The sequence below is a fragment of the Girardinichthys multiradiatus genome, chromosome 5 (genome assembly GCF_021462225.1).
Source record: "Girardinichthys multiradiatus isolate DD_20200921_A chromosome 5, DD_fGirMul_XY1, whole genome shotgun sequence".
NCBI lineage: Eukaryota > Metazoa > Chordata > Actinopteri > Cyprinodontiformes > Goodeidae > Girardinichthys > Girardinichthys multiradiatus.
The window spans coordinates 3,298,447-3,318,109 of NC_061798.1; the positions used below are offsets into that span (position 1 = coordinate 3,298,447).

General features: G+C 39.2%; 1 protein-coding gene across 2 annotated transcripts in view; it reads left to right on the forward strand.

The window, feature by feature from the left end:
* Positions 1-19,663, forward strand: part of LOC124868280 (teneurin-3-like) — a 474,572-nt gene that overhangs the window by 283,321 nt on the left and 171,588 nt on the right. For both annotated transcript variants that reach the window (XM_047365339.1, XM_047365340.1), the window contains one exon: positions 14,685-14,952. In XM_047365339.1, the coding sequence (XP_047221295.1) occupies positions 14,685-14,952 (268 nt within the window). The remainder of the gene's footprint in view (positions 1-14,684; positions 14,953-19,663) is intronic.

Consider the following 19,663-nt stretch of genomic DNA (forward strand, 5'->3'; position numbering starts at 1 on the left):
GCCTGGGTATGCCTTGGGCTCCCCCCGGAGGAGCTGGAGGAGGTGTCTGGGGAGAGGGACGTCAGGGTGTCTCTGCTGAGTCTGCTGCCCCCGCGACCCGGTCCCAGATAAGCGGAAGACGACGAGTACGAGTAAAAGTTTCTGCAGAAAAAGAAAAGAAGAACCTAGCATACTAAAACCTTCATTCCAGTACCATAAAAAAGCTACAACCACAAACTTTAATGTAAAGTATAGTTTATGATTGTGAAGTAGTATGCTGATAAAAAGGTTGAAAATGTTCAATGTTACAGCGTTTTATACAAATAAAATTGGGTGTAGTCTACATGCTTCCACCACCATGTTTCACTGTTGGACTCTATTCATTTTCTGTCACTTATAGTTTTTCCCATCTAGGCCAGAAAGTTCTATTTTGGTCTCATCTGATGCAATAGCCTTGTTTCACATGTCAGTGGAAGAACGTTCTCCTACGTGGCTGGTGGCAAACTGCAAACAGGATCTCTCATGATTTTCTTTTAATAATGGCTTCCTTCTTGCCACCCTCCCATTAAGGCCAGATTGATAGTGTGCCTGATTAATAGTTGTCCTTTTGACAGATTCCCTTACCTGAACTGTGGATCTAAGCAGCTCCACTAAAGACACCGTTGGCTTCTTGACTGCTTGTCTGATTAATGCTCTTCTTGCCCCACCTGTTAGTTTAGGTGTATGACCATATTTAGGTAGGTTTGCAGTTGTGCTGCCATCTTTCCATTTTCAAATTAACAAAGCTTTAGGACATATGGATATTGTTTTATAACCTAACTCTGCTATAATCTTCCCTACAACTTTAACCCCAACCCATCTGCTGTGTTCCTTGTTCTTCATGATGCTGTTTGTTCACTAATGTTCTCTAAAGACCTGAGGCCAGAAACCAAACTTCACAGCTGAGAATCATGTATCCTTCTACTTCCTCTTCAGCTTCCAGTTATGTCCTGCCTTATGTTGGTCTATCAGGTAAACTCCTGATACAATTCATTGACGTTTGTGAAAAGGTTTAATCAGTATGAATACTTTTCAAAGTTACTGTACAGACCTTAAGTTTAGGCTATTACTTTTGAGCCTCAGATCCTTAACAATCCTTACAATACACGTTAGTAATCTTTTTTGTTTTTTATTAAATTGTATTTATTTGTTTCTTGTATCTAAGCCTTGTGGTCTGAACAATTTGAAGAAAAATCACTGCAGTTGGTGAGCCACACAACACTTTCTAGAGTTGCCTAATTAATTATGAGCCAAAGGCAAGGCAAGCAATGGGGTATGTGTTTTTTATTTATTTCCTACATTAAAAATGAAAAATTGACTTTTCCCCACCTAGATAAGTGGTAGAGAGGATTGTTATTGCTGTGCCAACCATAGCAGTATGATGCAGAGCAGGGAAGAGCAGCATACATCTTCAGGTTGGATTCAGGTTTGGCACTAGTTGTTTGGGAGAACATAGGACAAAAGGTTACATTTTAGGTCACAGCATGAATACGGCATGTATCTGTCAGACTGTTAGAGAATATCCCTGGCATTATGACAAGAAGCGTGCTGCAAAAGTCAATATTAGTCATGAATACTAAATTCGAGACCTGTACTCTGTCATCTTTAGGTAAACAATTCTATATATGTAATTATGTCTCTTCTTTATTTTTCTGACTATGCTTTATTTATTATGTGACCCTATTAAATGACCATAACTCATATGAAACAAGCTAATTTATTCAATTTGTTTGTGCTGAGGTATCATAAGGGCTAAGTCCCACCCATCCATCCTCATCTATTCCCGCTTATCCTTGCACTGTTGTGGGGGGTGGGTGAAAAGTGGACTACCCCCTGGACAGGTTGCTAGTACATCACAGGGAGTTTGTTTAGGTGTACCCTTGGTGGGAGAGGTTGTAGGTTCCTGGATGTCACAGAAAACTGTGATTAATTGCAGTTTGGCTGGGTTTGGATGTGTTAAAAAGCTGTTTCTGAATCTTTACCTGAAATGGAGAAGCAGCTCAGAAAGGCTCTGCTAATTTTTGTTATGATTCTGGCACGTCTGCTCTACCCTGTCTCCCTGGCTGCAATCAGCAGATTAGATGCACCTAGTGGCTGCTGCAGTGTAGTGCAATCTGTGGAATGCCAAGCACCTGTGTCTTCCTGATATATACTGACTCTGACAAGCAGACGGTGCCAGATTTTTGAAAGCCATTGTGTGAGTAGATATCCAGCGTTCCTTCCTGTCTGATCATTGTTCTTGACCTTGCCTTGCCTTTTGGATTTTTCCTGCTCCCTGTCGGACTATTTGGATTTTGGTTGTCGACCTTGTTTCCTGCATCTGGTTTATGCCTCTGCCTGCCCCTTGCCTGATGCCTCTTGTTCCGATCGTTGACCCTGTTTCTGTCCTTGGATTATTGAGCCAGCCTAGCCCTAGGATTATTCAGCCTGGAGTCACTTCTTACCTGTGCTGTGGAGATCACCGCCTGCCACCCACTGAGGTTTCCCCTCTGGGTTTCAAGTTCTACTCAAGACAAAAGCAGGTTAGGTGCTTTTCTGATCCCTGCAAAATCTGGAGAGACTACAAGTCACTAATCCCTCTTTCTGCCTCAGTGATTCCTGGAAGCTGTGAGTAGTGTTACCTGAGTGACGTTTTCCTGTGGCTGAATAAACCTTTTAAACTTTCAGTACTGTGTCTGGCTGAATCTTGGGTCCGCCTTTTTCTGATTCATAGCAATTTTGTGATTCTTACAACAGTTTGTAATGAGGTGTACTCTATGAGGGCTTCATAGTGCCTGTTTGGCACAAAGAACATGCAGTGGACATTCTGTCAACTGATCACTCATAGCAGACTGACCTAAGCAGGAAGAGGGCATATGTTACATTGTATTAATATATTATATAGTATAAAATGTGCTTAAAAGGTTCTCTGGTTAAAAAGTTACCTGCCCTAGTTTGGGTTTGGAAGTACAGGGGTTGGACAATGAAACTGAAACGCCTGGTTTTAGACCACAATAATTTATTAGTATGGTGTAGGGCCTCCAACACAGCGTCAGTTTGTCTTGGGAATGACATATACAAGTCCTGCACAGTGGTCAGAGGGATTTTAAGCCATTCTTCTTGCAGGATAGTGGCCAGGTCACTGCGTGATACTGGTGGAGGAAAACGTTTCCTGACTCGCTCCTCCAGAACACCCTAAAGTGGCTCATAAATATTTAGATCTGGTGACTGTGCAGGCCATGGGAGATGTTCAACTTCACTTTCATGTTCATCAAACCAATCTTTCACCAGTCTTGCTGTGTGTATTGGTGCATTGTCATCCTGATACACGGCACCGCCTTCAGGATACAATGTTTGAACCATTGGATGCACATGGTCCTCAAGAATGGTTCGGTAGTCCTTGGCAGTGACGCGCCCATCTAGCACAAGTATTGGGCCAAGGGAATGCCATGATATGGCAGCCCAAACCATCACTGATCCACCCCCATGCTTCACTCTGGGCATGCAACAGTCTGGGTGGTACGCTTCTTTGGGGCTTCTCCACACCGTAACTCTCCTGGATGTGGGGAAAACAGTAAAGGTGGACTCATCAGAGAACAATACATGTTTCACATTGTCCACAGCCCAAGATTTGCGCTCCTTGCACCATTGAAACCAACGATTGGCATGAGTGACCAAAGGTTTGGCTATAGCAGCCCGGCTGTGTATATTGACCCTGTGGAGCTCCTGACGGACAGTTCTGGTGGAAACAGGAGAGTTGAGGTGCACATTTAATTCTGCTGTGATTTGGGCGGCCGTGGTTTTATGTTTTTTGGATACAATCCGGGTTAGCACCCGAACATCCCTTTCAGACAGCTTCCTCTTGCGTCAACAGTTAATCCTGTTGGATGTGGTTCATCCTTCTTGGTGGTATGCTGACATTACCCTGGATACCGTGGCTCTTGATACATCACAAAGACTTGCTGTCTTGGTCACAGATGCACCAGCAAGACGTGCACCAACAATTTGTCCTCTTTTGAACTCTGGTATGTCATCCATAATGTTGTGTGCATTTAAATATTTTGAGCAAAACTGTGCTCTTACCCTGCTAATTGAACCTTCACACAATGACAGGTGTTTCAGTTTCATTGTCCATCGCCTGTATTTTAGTATTAAGATCAACAAGAACTGACTAGACCCTTTAAACGTCAGTGATAAAGAATAGGCTTATGATGTGCTTCAGTGATGCTCCTAAAGGTTCACAAGCACCATACTGCAATTATTGAGTGCCCAGGCGTTGTGTACATGATGTTTTTGTGGAGCTGCAGGTCTGACATACAGATCAGACTGATTGATTCAGTCAGGTACCATATGGGTCTACCAGGTCTCTCTGAGTAATACAGGTCCTTCTCAAAATATTAGCATATTGTGATAAAGTTCATTATTTTCCATAATGTCATGATGAAAATTTAACATTCATATATTTTAGATTCATTGCACACTAACTGAAATATTTCAGGTCTATTATTGTCTTAATACGGATGATTTTGGCATACAGCTCATGAAAACCCAAAATTCCTATCTCACAAAATTAGCATATCATTAAAAGGGTCTCTAAACGAGCTATGAACCTAATCATCTGAATCAACGAGTTAACTCTAAACACCTGCAAAAGATTCCTGAGGCCTTTAAAACTCCCAGCCTGGTTCATCACTCAAAACCCCAATCATGGGTAAGACTGCCGACCTGACTGCTGTCCAGAAGGCCACTATTGACACCCTCAAGCAAGAGGGTAAGACACAGAAAGAAATTTCTGAACGAATAGGCTGTTCCCAGAGTGCTGTATCAAGGCACCTCAGTGGGAAGTCTGTGGGAAGGAAAAGGTGTGGCAGAAAACGCTGCACAACGAGAAGAGGTGACCGGACCCTGAGGAAGATTGTGGAGAAGGGCCGATTCCAGACCTTGGGGAGCCTGCGGAAGCAGTGGACTGAGTCTGGAGTAGAAACATCCAGAGCCACCGTGCACAGGCGTGTGCAGGAAATGGGCTACAGGTGCCGCATTCCCCAGGTCAAGCCACTTTTGAACCAGAAACAGCGGCAGAAGCGCCTGACCTGGGCTACAGAGAAGCAGCACTGGACTGTTGCTCAGTGGTCCAAAGTACTTTTTTTGGATGAAAGCAAATTCCGCATGTCATTCGGAAATCAAGGTGCCAGAGTCTGGAGGAAGACTGGGGAGAAGGAAATGTCAAAATGCCAGAAGTCCAGTGTCAAGTACCCACAGTCAGTGATGGTCTGGGGTGCCGTGTCAGCTGCTGGTGTTGGTCCACTGTATTTTATCAAGGGCAGGGTCAATGCAGCTAGCTATCAGGAGATTTTGGAGCACTTCATGCTTCCACCTGCTGAAAAGCTTTATGGAGATGAAGATTTCATTTTTCGGCACGACCTGGCACCTGCTCACAGTGCCAAAACCACTGGTAAATGGTTTACTGACCATGGTATCACTGTGCTCAATTGGCCTGCCAATTCTCCTGACCTGAACCCCATAGAGAATCTGTGGGATATTGTGAAGAGAACGTTGAGAGACTCAAGACCCAACACTCTGGATGAGCTAAAGGCCGCTATCGAAGCATCCTGGGCCTCCATAAGACCTCAGCAGTGCCACAGGCTGATTGCCTCCATGCCACGCCGCATTGAAGCAGTCATTTCTGCAAAAGGATTCCCGACCAAGTATTGAGTGCATAACTGTACATGATTATTTGAAGGTTGACGTTTTTTGTATCAAAAACACTTTTCTTTTATTGGTCGGATGAAATATGCTAATTTTGTGAGATAGGAATTTTGGGTTTTCATGAGCTGTATGCCAAAATCATCTGTATTAAGACAATAAAAGACCTGAAATATTTCAGTTAGTGTGCAATGAATCTAAAATATATGAATGTTAAATTTTCATCATGACATTATGGAAAATAATGAACTTTATCACAATATGCTAATATTTTGAGAAGGACCTGTATAATAACAAAAGCTTAGGGGATGGAACGGTCTTTTTTCCAAGAAAACCTGAATACGGCTGGTGCACACATGGCCATACATGCACGTTAGAGTCACAGAATGTCATTAGGTTGAAATAATAATCATGGTTGGACAGAGAGCCAAAGTCATGACTTCATGTCCAGGCTGCAGCATCAGAAGCACCAGTTTCACTAATTGTTTCCATTCCATGTTCTTATTTACATCACCACTGCAAGGTTTAAGCTGCATTTTGAAAAGTCATCAAACCCTCTTCATGTTGCCTATTTCCAACCAGCTAACTAGCTTTGCCTCCCTCCGACCTGCTGTTATTACTGTTTCTGGACTGACTATGGGCTCTGCTGAATGGAAGCATTTTTCCCTATTATCATATATTGATTTTGAGAATGACTCCTGGAGCAAAGCCCAGAATTTCTGGCTTTTTGTTGGGTTTCCTGTGAATATGTATCTATCAATAGACTTGAATTTGGAGCCCGTTGTCAACAAGTTTATGTTTAAAAGAGGCATAATGTTTTCATTATTTCTGATGTATTCAGTATTGGGATTGCAAAACAATGTTTTGATGGCAAAGATTTGTCGAAAGAGTCAGATTGTTGTTTTTCTGTAAGTTGAACAAAGTCAGGTAAAGAAGCAGTGCTTCACTTCTGTATATGTGCTACAAAACAGTGGCATGTTTAATGTGGTCTTTATTGACATAATATACTGATATGGTTCCAGGATATATATCCTACCTTCCATGTTGTTTGTGTTTACCGGTTCTCCTTTGTTGGCTTGTGAGCAGGAAGAGGCACTTTCCATCTAATCATCACAAAGACTGCCCATGACTTTGGAAAGAGGGCTGCCTTACTCCTCTCTCCTTGCTGGGAGTCCAGAGGTGGAATGAGTTTTCATGCTTCAGGAAACACGAGTCTTAACTCTTGCACTGACCTCTCTTAGTATGTCAGTGTCTCTTTTACTCTACAGAATCGGCTCTGTCCTCTTCTTTCTCTGAGCATCTCATTGCTGCCTTCCCTTTGCCTTTCTGTTGGTCTGTCCCGGTCTCTCTGTGTGTCTCTGTTCTCTAGGTTGTTCTCATTCCACTTCATCTAAATGTCACTGGCAATTGTTGGGCTTTCAGAAAGTTTTAAATTACATCCTGTGTCATCTCCTGTTCCCAATGTACCTGCTTTTCTTCTCTGTCTTATTCAATTTCCCATCAAAATGATGGGACTGTGACCTCAGCTGCAGCCTCTCTAATCAAGCAGAGTTCTGTTATTACGGTTATTATCAGTTATTCATATTTTATACAAAATTACCTTTTTTAAAAATATTGGCTACTTTAAAGGAATACTTACTTATGTATGTGTCCGTCTGTTTGGCCTCCTTCACTGATATGCGTTTTAAACTTGGACAAGGACCCCAAAGAGGGTTGTAACAAAGCCAGAAAGTGGCACATTTGTAAAAGTTCATATCACCCATATAGCAACTTGGGGTTTAGTGCCTTGCCCGGGGGGCATATTCATATATAGCAGGGGAGGAAAATCAAACCTACTATTTTGTTGCGCTACGCTGGCGCAGGGTAGAGCACACAACCCATATTCAGAGATTTCAGTCCTCGACGCAGCTTGTCGCGGGTTCGACTCCCTGCCCAAGCAACCTTTGCTGCATGTCTTTCTCCTCTCTTCACCTCTTTCCAGTCAGCTTACTGTCAAAAAAAGAGAAAAATAAAAGTCAATAGTGCAACAAAAAAACAAACTACTATTTCACCTATATTACTTGCTAAGTAAGCTGCATTACCAGCCACACCTCAGTGCTTCTGCCACAGGTGTTTCAATTGTCAATTTTTTCAGCTTACACTAGGCCATTTAAAAACTTATTTTCCTCTCATGAGGTCATCCTTTGGTTGATTTTGATGTATGCTTGGACTCACTGTGATGCTGAAAATTGTAACCCCACTTCATCTTCATCTTTCTAGCAGATGCCTGAAGGTTTTGGGTCAAAGCTGACTGTTATGTAGAAGTGTTCATATTGTCATCTACCCTGACAAAAAAAATGGTTTCATCTCGAAAAAATAGATCCCTAGAACATGATGCTGCCACTTCCATGTTTGACTGTGGTGTTGTTTTTGTGCCAAATACTGTGCATCATTTTGAATTTTAACTCATAAGTTCCAGTTTGGTTTCATTGGACCATAACACATTCTCTCATAAGGTTCTAAAAGAGTGTAGTCAGAGTGGATGTTTGCAAACAGTTTATTGCAGATTTCTACTATTTATTAATAAATGTATTACTTTTTAATTGAATTGTGCAAGGTGATTGTCACGTTAGATATGGAAAAAGTTTCAAAATAATTTATCAAAATTATTTTTTTACATAATTTTAACAGGGGTGTGTACACTTTTAAGAGCCACTGTAAGTCTGAAAGCGCTGCGGGGCAGCATTTAGCCTAGATGTTTTCATATTGTGCCTTTTTATACATTAACACATGCTAAAGACACAGATTAATTTCTTTGCAGTGTGTTAATCTTCATTTATTAACCCACATTACCTTTCTCTAATTATTCACTGCTGATTGTTGCTCTTTTTCCACTTTTGTTGTATCCTCCTTTCATCTCTTCTGGCTGAGGGTAGCTATATCTGATAATAAGTAAAAGTAGTCAAACTGAATTTTTAATACAACAAAATACATTTTAAAAGCAAATGAATTCAGTTTCAAACCATAAAATTCAGTTTCAGTTAAGTGAAATTCATTTCAAACCAATGCATTTAATTTCAAATTACACAAATACAAATTCAGTCAGAGCAATTCAAATTCAGTTTCTGATGGCACAAGTTTCTTCCCATAGTCATTCTCTTAACATTTCCTGGTAGATGACTACATTGACTGTGGACATCAAAAAACACAATGGACCAATGCCAGCAGATGACATGGCACCCCAAATCATCACTAATTGTAGAAACTTCACACTGGACTTCAACCAATTATGTGTGGATTCTGTGCTTCTCCACTCTTCCTCCAGACTCTGGAACTTTGATTTGTAAATGAAATGCAAACTTTATTTTTATCCAAAAAGAGGACTTTGGACGACTGAGCACCAGTCTAGTGTCTGGTTCAGGAGTGGCTTGACATAAGAAATGCAACATTGATGAGCTGACTGCAGCCTCAGTCATCTTGGAAATATCCCTCAAATTCTTTAATGGATTTTGTTTGACAATCCTCTCAAGGTTGCAGTTATCCCTGTTGCTGGTGCACCTTTTCTTACCAGATGTTTACCTTTCACTCAACTTTCTATAAATACTGTACTTGAATTCAGCACTCAGCTTCTAAAGCAATGGCCTTTTGTGTCTTAAGGGCAAAACAAAGTTGTGCACATGGACGTTCACTCGGACTCCAAGTGGAAGTCTGCTGGACATGTCAGGTCAAAGCTCAGTTTTTATGGCCCCGTACACGCACCGCTCTGGGGGAAAAGTCTCCACATCAAACTGTTTTATATGTGACACACTGCTTTGAGCAGCCGGTCCGAGTATGCATAGCGTCACGGCCACTCTCTGCCTCGCGCTGACAGGTGTATTCCTCTTCTTGGTCCCTAGTGGTTTAACAAAACCTTTTCTTTTGTTTTCCCAGAGCTACACGGCAAATTAGTTCTGCCTCCCTATCCGATGACGCCATGGCAGAAGTTGTGGGAAATGTAAGAATTTGTCACCAGAAATATAGGAAATTGGTATGCTTGACTACAAAGCCGCAGACAGTGCACGCGGGGTCCACGCAGAGTCCGCGCTGCTTGCAGTATGCCCGACTATGTTCTGCCCTTTACCCTCTCTGTGGAGGATGCCATTAACTGTCTTCTGGACATGTATGCCGTCAGTGGTCTTTCCTATGATTGTGTAGCCTACTGACCCAAACTGAGAGACCATTTAGAGGCTCAGGAAATCTTTGCATGTGTTCTGAGTTGGTTAGCTGATTTGGGTGTGGTTGAGTTTCCAGTATTTAACTTTGCACAGTATTCTTGTAACACTGGATTTTGGGTTTTCATTGTCTGTGAGCCATAATCATCAAAACTTTAAGAACTTGAAATATTTCACTCTTTGTGTGATGAATCTATATAATATATGAGTTTCGCTTTCTGAAATGAGTGATAAAAAATATTGAACATATTTACATTTTTTGACGTGCCTTATATGTTACAGTACAAAGAGACGCAGTTTGGTGAATTTGTTTTCAGTATAGATTTGGGAAGCTGGTGTGTTTAGTTTAGTGACAGTTTAGATTGTGATTTACAGCCTGAAGAAGATTTAACAATAGATTTACTCTTTGTTCATACTCTCTCTGATTTACCTTCTGTCTGTTGTCTCTCTCTCTTTTGGAATAAATCAGTTTCTTTTGCTTCGTTCAGGAACTCCACAACAACCAAAAGCAGTTTTAGTCCAGAGATGTAAAATATTAGACCTTTGTGCTGCTCTGCTCTTTATACAGTAACACTGGGACTCTATAAAACTGATATTATCTGGTTAAAGCGTCGGGTTATCTGTTTGAGACACCATTTCCAAACATTTGGCTTTCTTATAGGAGAATGAAAAGTGCGGGAGCATTCTTTCAGCTAGCTGACCAGCAATGTGCAGCAACACATGGGGGAGGGGCAGTGTTATTTTGTGCTCCCTAAAGCTAGAGATACCTTGGGTCACTCCCACACTTTCTCTGGCATCTCATTTTAAAGACTTTAAAGGGTTAGTTAAGATTCTTAGTGAGGTTCTGTACAATTATTGGGAATAGTTTCCTCACCTGTCAGATGTATGCTGTATCAATCTACCGATTTGGTGGGTCAGCTGATTGTGAGCCAGCCATAAGAAATTCAAACAACTACTAAACCTGGAAAGCACAATAACTTTCCATGTTTCATGCCATCTTTGGACTGTTGGAGCTGTTTAGTGTACTGTGACAAGGTAACTGTCCAAACAGTGTTTTTTACTGAGGGCAGAATATTCTATTATTTTGTATAGAATGCCAACCCACTGTAATTTCCTGTCACTGCATCAGTGGCCATGACCATTTTGGAAATTTGAGAAATGTTTATTTCCCTGTTGTTGACTTGTTGTTCAGTGGCATGAAAACCTCAGGCTTCCTTCCTACAGTTTGGAATCAGAGTTGACAAAGACCACCAGACTGCTTAAAACTTAGACCCCCTGAAGGAAAGTCATAATGTAGACAGATGGCATTAAACACACTTGATCACGGACTGTTTATTTTTGTTTTTAATCTTTGGAATTACTTGTTGTTCACATTAGGTTTTAGTAGAGTGGGTTAAATAAACAATGTTAGTAACAGGAACAGACAGTGCATACACATCCACTCCTTACTGCACCAGTGATAGACACTTCTCCAAACGGGAGCAGAAATGTCTACCTAAATACTGCCAGAATTTCAGATGTCTGAAAATGACATGGAAAACACGATTGTGAATTTTGCCATGGAAAACAGGAAGTGTACCCGTGATTTATTAGGTCTTTGAAGCACCTTTACCAGCAATAACCTCCAGTAATCATTGTATGACAGTATTATCACATTGTTGTCGAGGTATTTCGACCCAAAATTGCTTCAGTTGATCGAGCTTTGCAGGCATTTGTTTCTGCACAGCTCTCTTAAGGTCCCACCAAAGCATTTCTATCAGGCTGAGCGTTGACTGGGCAATGCACTACCATCATTCTTCTCTTTTTCATCCATTCTGTTAGAATTTGCTAATGTGTTTGGTATTATTATCCTGTTGATGATTCAATTATGACCAATCTTTGGCTGTCAGAAAAATGAGCACAGCTTTGACTGAGAAATCTTTGGTATACAGAGAATTTCATGGCTGACTCAGTCATTCCAAGGGTTCCAGGTCCTGTGGCTGCAAACATTGCTTTTTCATTTTTTTGGATTCATTTCAGAAGCTTGTTTTTGTTCTCCCCAGAACATATTTGCCAAAAAATCCCAAAATTAAATAATCTATAAGCTCAATTTAAACAGCAAAGACAAATAATGTTGAAACATAATTGCAGAAGGAAAATCTAAAACACTTATACATATTAAATCATACATATCTGCATATTTACCTAAATGTGTCCAAATTTTCCCCACAACATTAACAACCTCGTCATAGGGATGATTGAGTCTATCTCTGTCGGCTGTATTTACAAATTACCTTGAAATGACATTATTCATCAAACACACATAATGAGGGAGGATGTCTTTATGTTCTCATTTTAATCATATGGGTACAAAAGATGTTCAGAATTACATTTGTAATAATTACATAAATTTAGTCTTAATAATGAATTAGAAACTAATCAATGTGTGTTGTTTGGGTTGCTTTCAGCATTTATCCTTTCAGGTTTATATAACTGAAACAGTCAATCAGTACAGCATATGGAGAGAGAGAAATCCTTAAGGAGATGGAATAGTGAACACTTCCTCTCCGACCACAAAGTCCTCCTTCTTCCACCCCTCTGCTCTGGTACCCGTCTCTTCTCTTCTCTTTGTTTTCTGTTCACTCCAGCGAAGGCTGCAGAGACAAAATAACAGCAGGGCTGGGAAATGGAGACGTGATGCTTTTTATGCAAATCAAATTTTGCGTTGCCATTCATTTCACTCAGAGCACCCTGAGGACAGACAAAGAAGTGGAAAAGCACCAGTAAAAAAAGCAACAGAGAAGCTAAAGGCAGGTCAGCCTTAAGTAAATATTTTTACAAAAACCCAACAGTGATTTGTGACCTCCAGCCTCAAATCAGTATTCAGCAAGGCTGAGTTCAGACCTGAGTTACTGCTCTCACCAGCTTCAATGGAGCAGCAACATGTAAAGATCTGCAGTTCATTAATGCTGACATCAGAAGTCTCTAATGGTGATCTTTAATATCAGAGGGATGAATGGTTCAGTTAACAGGGCTCCTAGACAGTCTGGAAATGTTCCCAGCATCCATCCATCCGTCCATCCATCCATCCATCCATCCAGTTGTTCGTAGATTCTGTTTGAAATTTGACTTTGTAAAAGTATGGAATCTTGAGATGAGTGTAAAGGAATCTTTTTTAGGAATCCTTGGTGTAATCATTATAAATAGAATAATTTATAGTGGGAGTATCAACATAATCATTAGAAGTCAGTTATATTTAGGATCATTTCTTTAAATGTATAAATTAAGGGTGTTTTAGCTTTAAATCTAATTTAAAAAAGAAGACATACACCCATGCACAAACACAAGGTTAAAGGTCATGCAAAGGTTAATATAACATCAATGTGGCCTGCCTACTTTAATGCTGGATTGAATCTGGAATTAATAAAGTTAATCACGGGGCCCCGCGTTTTTGGAGGACTAGGAGACTCACTGAAAAAGAAATACAACCATTTCAAATTTAACATTTAAATTATACAATTGGAAATCCAATTTGAAAAGCGGAATTGTAAATTGTATTAATTCGTTTTTAAATACTGCAATTTAAAAATGGATTTTCAAATCCTATTTCTTAATGGAGATTTAAAAAACAAAATTCATAAATCTGATTGTAAATACCTTTCCTTATCAAACATTTAAAAAGGTAATTCCTTTTTCACCCTACATTTTCAAATCCTTTTTGCAATTGCATTTTCTTTTTACTTTACTATCTCTATTTAGCATTTCCGTGACCTTTCTGGTCTCTATGCATTTTCTTAACGCTTTCCCTTTTCCATTTAGCTTTTGCGTGACCCTTCTGGTCCGTGAGCACACTAAAAAACCAAATTAAACCAATCACAGTTGCTCCTTGGATCTAACCAGCTCTCTCATTGGTTAGACAGCCGCACTTGAACCACAACACTGTTGGCTATCTAACCAATGACAGAGCTGGTTATATCCAAGGAACAACTGTGATTGGTTTAATTTGGTTTTCAGTGTGCTCAGGGACAAGAAGGGTCATGGAAATGCTAAATGGAGAGGGTAAAGTAAAAAGAAAATACAATTGCAAAAAGGATTTGAAAATGCAAGGTGAAAAAGAAAATGGAAAGGAATTACCTTTTTAAATGTTTGATAAGGAAAGGTATGTATAATCAGATTTTTGAATTGTGTTTTTTAAATCCCCATTTAGAAATTGGATTTGAAAATACATTTTCAAATTGCATTATTTAATAATGGATTAATAAATACAATTTACTATTCCTCTTTAGTAATTCAATTTAAAATGTGCAATTACAAAACTCTTTTCAAATTGGATTTGTAATTGTATCATTTAAATGTAAATTTGAAATGGTTGCATTTCTTTTTCAGTGACTCTCCTGGTCCTCCGTAGCCGTTCGGCATAGCATAGAGCACGGGACCCTTATATGGATGCTTCAGTCCTCAACGCAGCTATCTGGGTTCGAGTCCCAAGACCCCCCCACCCACCTCTGTCCAACCCATTTCCTGTCTGCCTGCTTTCGAAAAAGTGACAAATATAAAGGCCTCCAGTGCTGCAAAATAAATCTTAAAAAAATAAATAAAGTTAGTCATGCGATTAGGATACTGTCTTGAAATATCCTTTCTGTAGAGTAAAACCTGAAATCTCTGTGATAGAGAAAGTTTAGTTTTTGCAGAAAAGTGTTTCCTAAGAAAAACCTCGTTTAACTAAATTGTACCTTGCAGAATTTGGTTTGCTGATTGTGAAGCTGAATTCTAACGATTCCTCTAACCCCCACTCTTCTGTTTTCTTGTTATCAGAACAACCATCAAATCACCATGGCTCCACCTTGCCTCCTGTACGACCGCCTCACCGCCAGCAGCCCTCAGTGACGGCTCTAAACCAAGCTCTGGGCTCAACACACCACGCTGGCCAGAATCTGAATTTGTCGAGGCAACTAACCCCTCCTTCTGGAAGTCCGGCACCTGTGGCCGGCCAATCACCAGCCGAGCTGCAGACCACGCCCCCCGAGAGCGTCCCGCTGCAGGACAGCTGGGTGCTGGGTAGCAATGTGCCTCTGGAAACCAGGTAATCAGACTTAGTCTTAATTGTAATTTGTAAAATGTAATTTGCTGTGGAGTTTTACTGCTTACAGAAATATATGTTTATGCAGCTCCAATTTAGTAAAAAAATATTCATACCCCTGGTATATTTACATTAAAATTATGTTAATTCAGGCAATCATTCAATCAAATTTTATTTGTTTAGTGCTTTACAACAGTCACTACTGGGCCAAAGTGTTTTCCATTAGTTCAACATTAAAAACACAAACTAGAATAGAATAGAAACAAATAAAAGCAAACACTTTGACGACATTAGTAAAATCACATCTCGCCTGTAGACCACTGGAGATAGGCAACAGCTCCCCCGCGACCCTGTATGGAAGAAGCGGGTATAGAAAATGGATGGATGGAGGGATGGATGGAGTAAAATCATGCAAAAAAAGAAATATAAGTGTCAGTGTTATTTTGTGCTAAAAGCTGTTCTAAACAAATATGTTTTTAATTTAGCTTTAAACAAAGAAAAATCATTGATTGTCCGCAATTCAGCAATTAGGCAGGCGTCTCTCAAAAGATAATAGATCAATGTTAAGAGTATGAAAAAAATCAGTTTTTTAGTTAGATTTTTCTTTTTTAAATTCCATCTTGAAAAAAATTTTTTTTTACACTTTTTAATAATCAGTGAAAAAATCTCCATTGACATTACAGCAATCAAGCCCTTATAACTGCAGAGCAGCTTATTTAATGTTTCAACTGTTTATTCATCTTTGGTGATGAGCTCCAAGTCTTTTAAAAATGGAAGGCCTCCTTTCCACCACCCTAATCTTTCAATTCAGTTTCAATTCAGTTTAATTGTGTGGGGCCAATTCACAACACACGAATGTTGTCAAGGCACTTTTCAGAAAGAAAGTCTAATCATACATATTCCAATTCTCCATCAGATTCATGTTGGGACTCCAAAATTGTAATATTATTTCCAGTCAAACAAAACATGTTGGTCAAATAAAAAAATTACTTTTAATCTAAGTTTGCCAGGGTGTGAATAATTCTGGACTTAACTGTGAATGGCCAGAGTAGGCATGGGCAGGTTACTGGTATCAAGGTACACCAAGGCTCTAAAAGGTTACAGTATAAACAAAAAAACACTATGGTTTTCTATTGTCTAGTTCCTACGATAAAAAATGATAAAAAGTATTTTTACTGAGATACAAAACAATAAAAAGTATTTTTACTGAGATACCAGAGAAAGTGCTGAAGTGACCCTTTTTACTTACCCTGCAAATCCTGACTGGTTTCTAATTTGTGTCTTGTTACAAACAAAGGCTGAGAGTGCTCTCCAATAGAGTAAATGCATATAAAAAAGGTCTCTGGTTGGAGACCTTTTTTAAATCATTAAATACAATTTTACAACTGCAGGAAAATCTCTAAACTTTGAACTGGTTCAGCTCACTAACTTGCATTCATTCATTTGGCATACAGAAAGGTTGGTTTAGTGTACTCTTAGTAACCCAGCAGGTCTCTCAGGCAGCACTGGCTCTCTCAGCCAGAAAACACCTCTCTAAGTAAAGGTAAAGGCCAGAGGGAAACTGCTATATACAGGCTTGACTAAACAAGTGCCATACAACAGTGCTTGGGTTAACACCTGGCTGGGTTCTGCTCAGGTAGGAAATCACCCACCAAATATAATGGAGGACACTTCTATGAGGACATTATTAGAGACTTAGGAAGTCCTTTAGATAAAAAGTCAAATATCTAATTACCAAAAGCTTAGAGGGATTTGTTCTGAATCAACCTTTGATGTAACAGATGTGATGTCATCTTTACACCCTGACTATTTTTCTCCCAAGGATCCCTGTCATCTGACCGAGTATCCATATATAAGTCCAGAAGCCACACAGTTTAAATGCGTTTGGAATGTTATTTGTTAGGACCCACTAGTTTCGCTAAAGTTGTCCTTCAGTTAATAGTTTTGTAATAATTTGAGCTAAAGCTGAAAACCTTTTCTAAACAAATGAGACAACAGTTTGATCAAATATTAGCTGCACCTAATTTCACCTGGGAGATTTCACATGGCAGAAAACCAGAAAAAAATAGCTGTGGCAGTGGAGATCTATGCCTGCAAGAGGAAAAATCCAAAGATAATTTTGAGGTCTTTAAAACAAATATCCTGCAATGATATCGTTTCCTGATATTGTTCTTCCAAAATGTAAGAAACAGCCAACTGCTCTTATCCAGGAATTAGCCTGGCTATGCTATGAACATGGAAAATGCATCGCATACTACTATTATGTAGTATATATAGTATCTCTGAAAGTTAGTACACCCCTCATATTTTTGTAAATATTTTATTATATGTGTTCATGGGGCGACACTGAAGATATGACACTTTGATACAATGAAGTCAGTGTACAGCTTGTATAACAGTGTGAATTTGCTGTCCCCTCAAGAACAAACAGCTGTTGTTGTCTAAACCACTGGCAACAAAAGTGAGTACACCGCTAATTGAAAATAAATATTTTGTGAGGCTACAATTATTTTCAAGCTCAGCCTTAACTCTCTTGGGGATGGAATTATATACTGAAACATATTTCAGTCAATAACTCTTTAACTAGGCTAGTAGAACTTAACTAAAACTACAAAGCAAACCCAAAAGAAGAAAGAAACTAATGAACTATATTCATATAAAACGGAACCAATAAAAATCATGCAATGATATGGCGGTTCAGTGTGGATATTTGTGTTTGAGAAACAAGGTTTATTTCGGAGGAATTTGGGTCAAATTAGTTTTTATGGGTTCAAACAACCAATTCACAATGCAAATAGGAATGGTAGGTAATATATTATTTTAAATATATATATATTTTACAGAATGATTTGCCGAATTAGAAATCAATTACCTTTTTGGACAATGGTTTCTTGATGTTTTAATTAGCCACTGTTATTTTAGTAAAATAATATTTAGGGAAATATTCTTTGCCAAATTAGAACGCAATCTTTTGAACATTTGATCTTAAAGTTAGTAACTAACCATCACATGGAGTAGTGACTACTAAAATGGCGGAGAGGAACGACTATGGACTCTCAGAAGATGGTGACGAGCTGGATAAGAATATTTGACCTTACTGGTGCTAGCATTTAGCATTTAACGGTTTCAGCTAACATAAGAAAGCTTATCGCTTATTCACCACTCCTGGGGGCCTGTTCATACTCAAATGGTTTAGCATTTAGCTCACAAACATATCAAAACACCATGAAATAAAAAATATTTAGGTTTATTTAGTATCCTAAACAACTTTTCTCTGCCAAGACGTTGGGTTGTGTGGTAAAGCTGGCCCAATCTGGCCACTTGGTTGCATGGCAGAGGGCAGACAAAGAAGCCCAGGCGGCTGCTCCGATGGGAGGGGGAACGCTTCTGCTCGGACTCTGCGCTTCAGGCGTGCCAACCTGTGGTTTCAAAGTTGTCTTCTTCAGGCAGTGGGAAAACCACTTCGTATTCTCTGGCTCAGATTTATTTTCTGCAGAAGCTCAGAAGGAATGGTTACCCACGTAATTTACTGGATGCAAATACAGCAGATCACAATGTTGTGATTATGAATATGAATATATTATTTAATATTAATACTTTGATATTTTATTAAATAATATTTTGGTCTGTTGAGGGTTGTCCCGTGAATACCAGCCCAATAAGACGGTGGCATTTGGACAAAATTGAAAGACGTGAGACGAGCTCTGACATTATTGAACAGCAAAACTCTGCACACACGGAATGAATTCACACAATTTCTTAAAATATAAGAATTTATTAACAAAAATAATCAACTCAAAGTCAAACATATTTCAATCATCATACTCTTTACTCTGCTAAAACAATCCAACTAAAGTACCAAGCAGAATGAAAGAATAAGGAAGACTAATAGGTTATGTACAATATAAACAAGTTAATCAGAGATGGTTGAAAACATGACCAAAAGAGTGATGTAACATTACCATGCAATGTTTGTTTGAGACCCAGGGATTATCCTGAAGAATCTGGAAATGAAGTCAAGTTAGTCTTGGAACTAACTTAGACAATAATTGGTATACCTTAAAACAACCATTCACACTGCAAGATCAGGTAAAACATTATTTTAATAAAATAATATTTTAAAGAATGATTTGCTAATTAAAACCAACCTTCTGGATGACTAATTCTCAATGGCGTTTAATTAGCTGTCTTTATTTATTAAAATAATATTTAAGGAAATATTATTAAGGAACTGTTAAAATAATATTTGAAAAAATATTATTTTGAATGTGGACCAACAACCTTTCTGGGTAAATGATCTGTAGCTTACTCATAAGGCAGGCGAGCACGTGTTCTGAGTGGTTGGAGCTAGCAAAAGAAGCTTATAGTTGTTACCAGAATCCAACATGTACCTTTAAAATAACACTAATATGGCACTTTCTTGTCGATCTGTGTTAAAATCACCCATTAAATAAAGTTTGTCTTAACTTTTAAAAACACAACACGGAACACATCCTTTGCTGAGTGCTAGTCTGCAGGCATTTACTGTGGCTGAGTTTCTCAACAGAAACAAAAACAAACGTCATTAAACGAATATTATTTAGATTATTTACCTCTAAACTAATCTTCTCTGCCCAAACACTACCTCTCACGTGAACCGTGCTGAGGAGAAGTTGTCTGGGGCAGGAAAGCATCCACGGTGAACAAAGGGTTAACATGCAGCTAACCTCCGTAG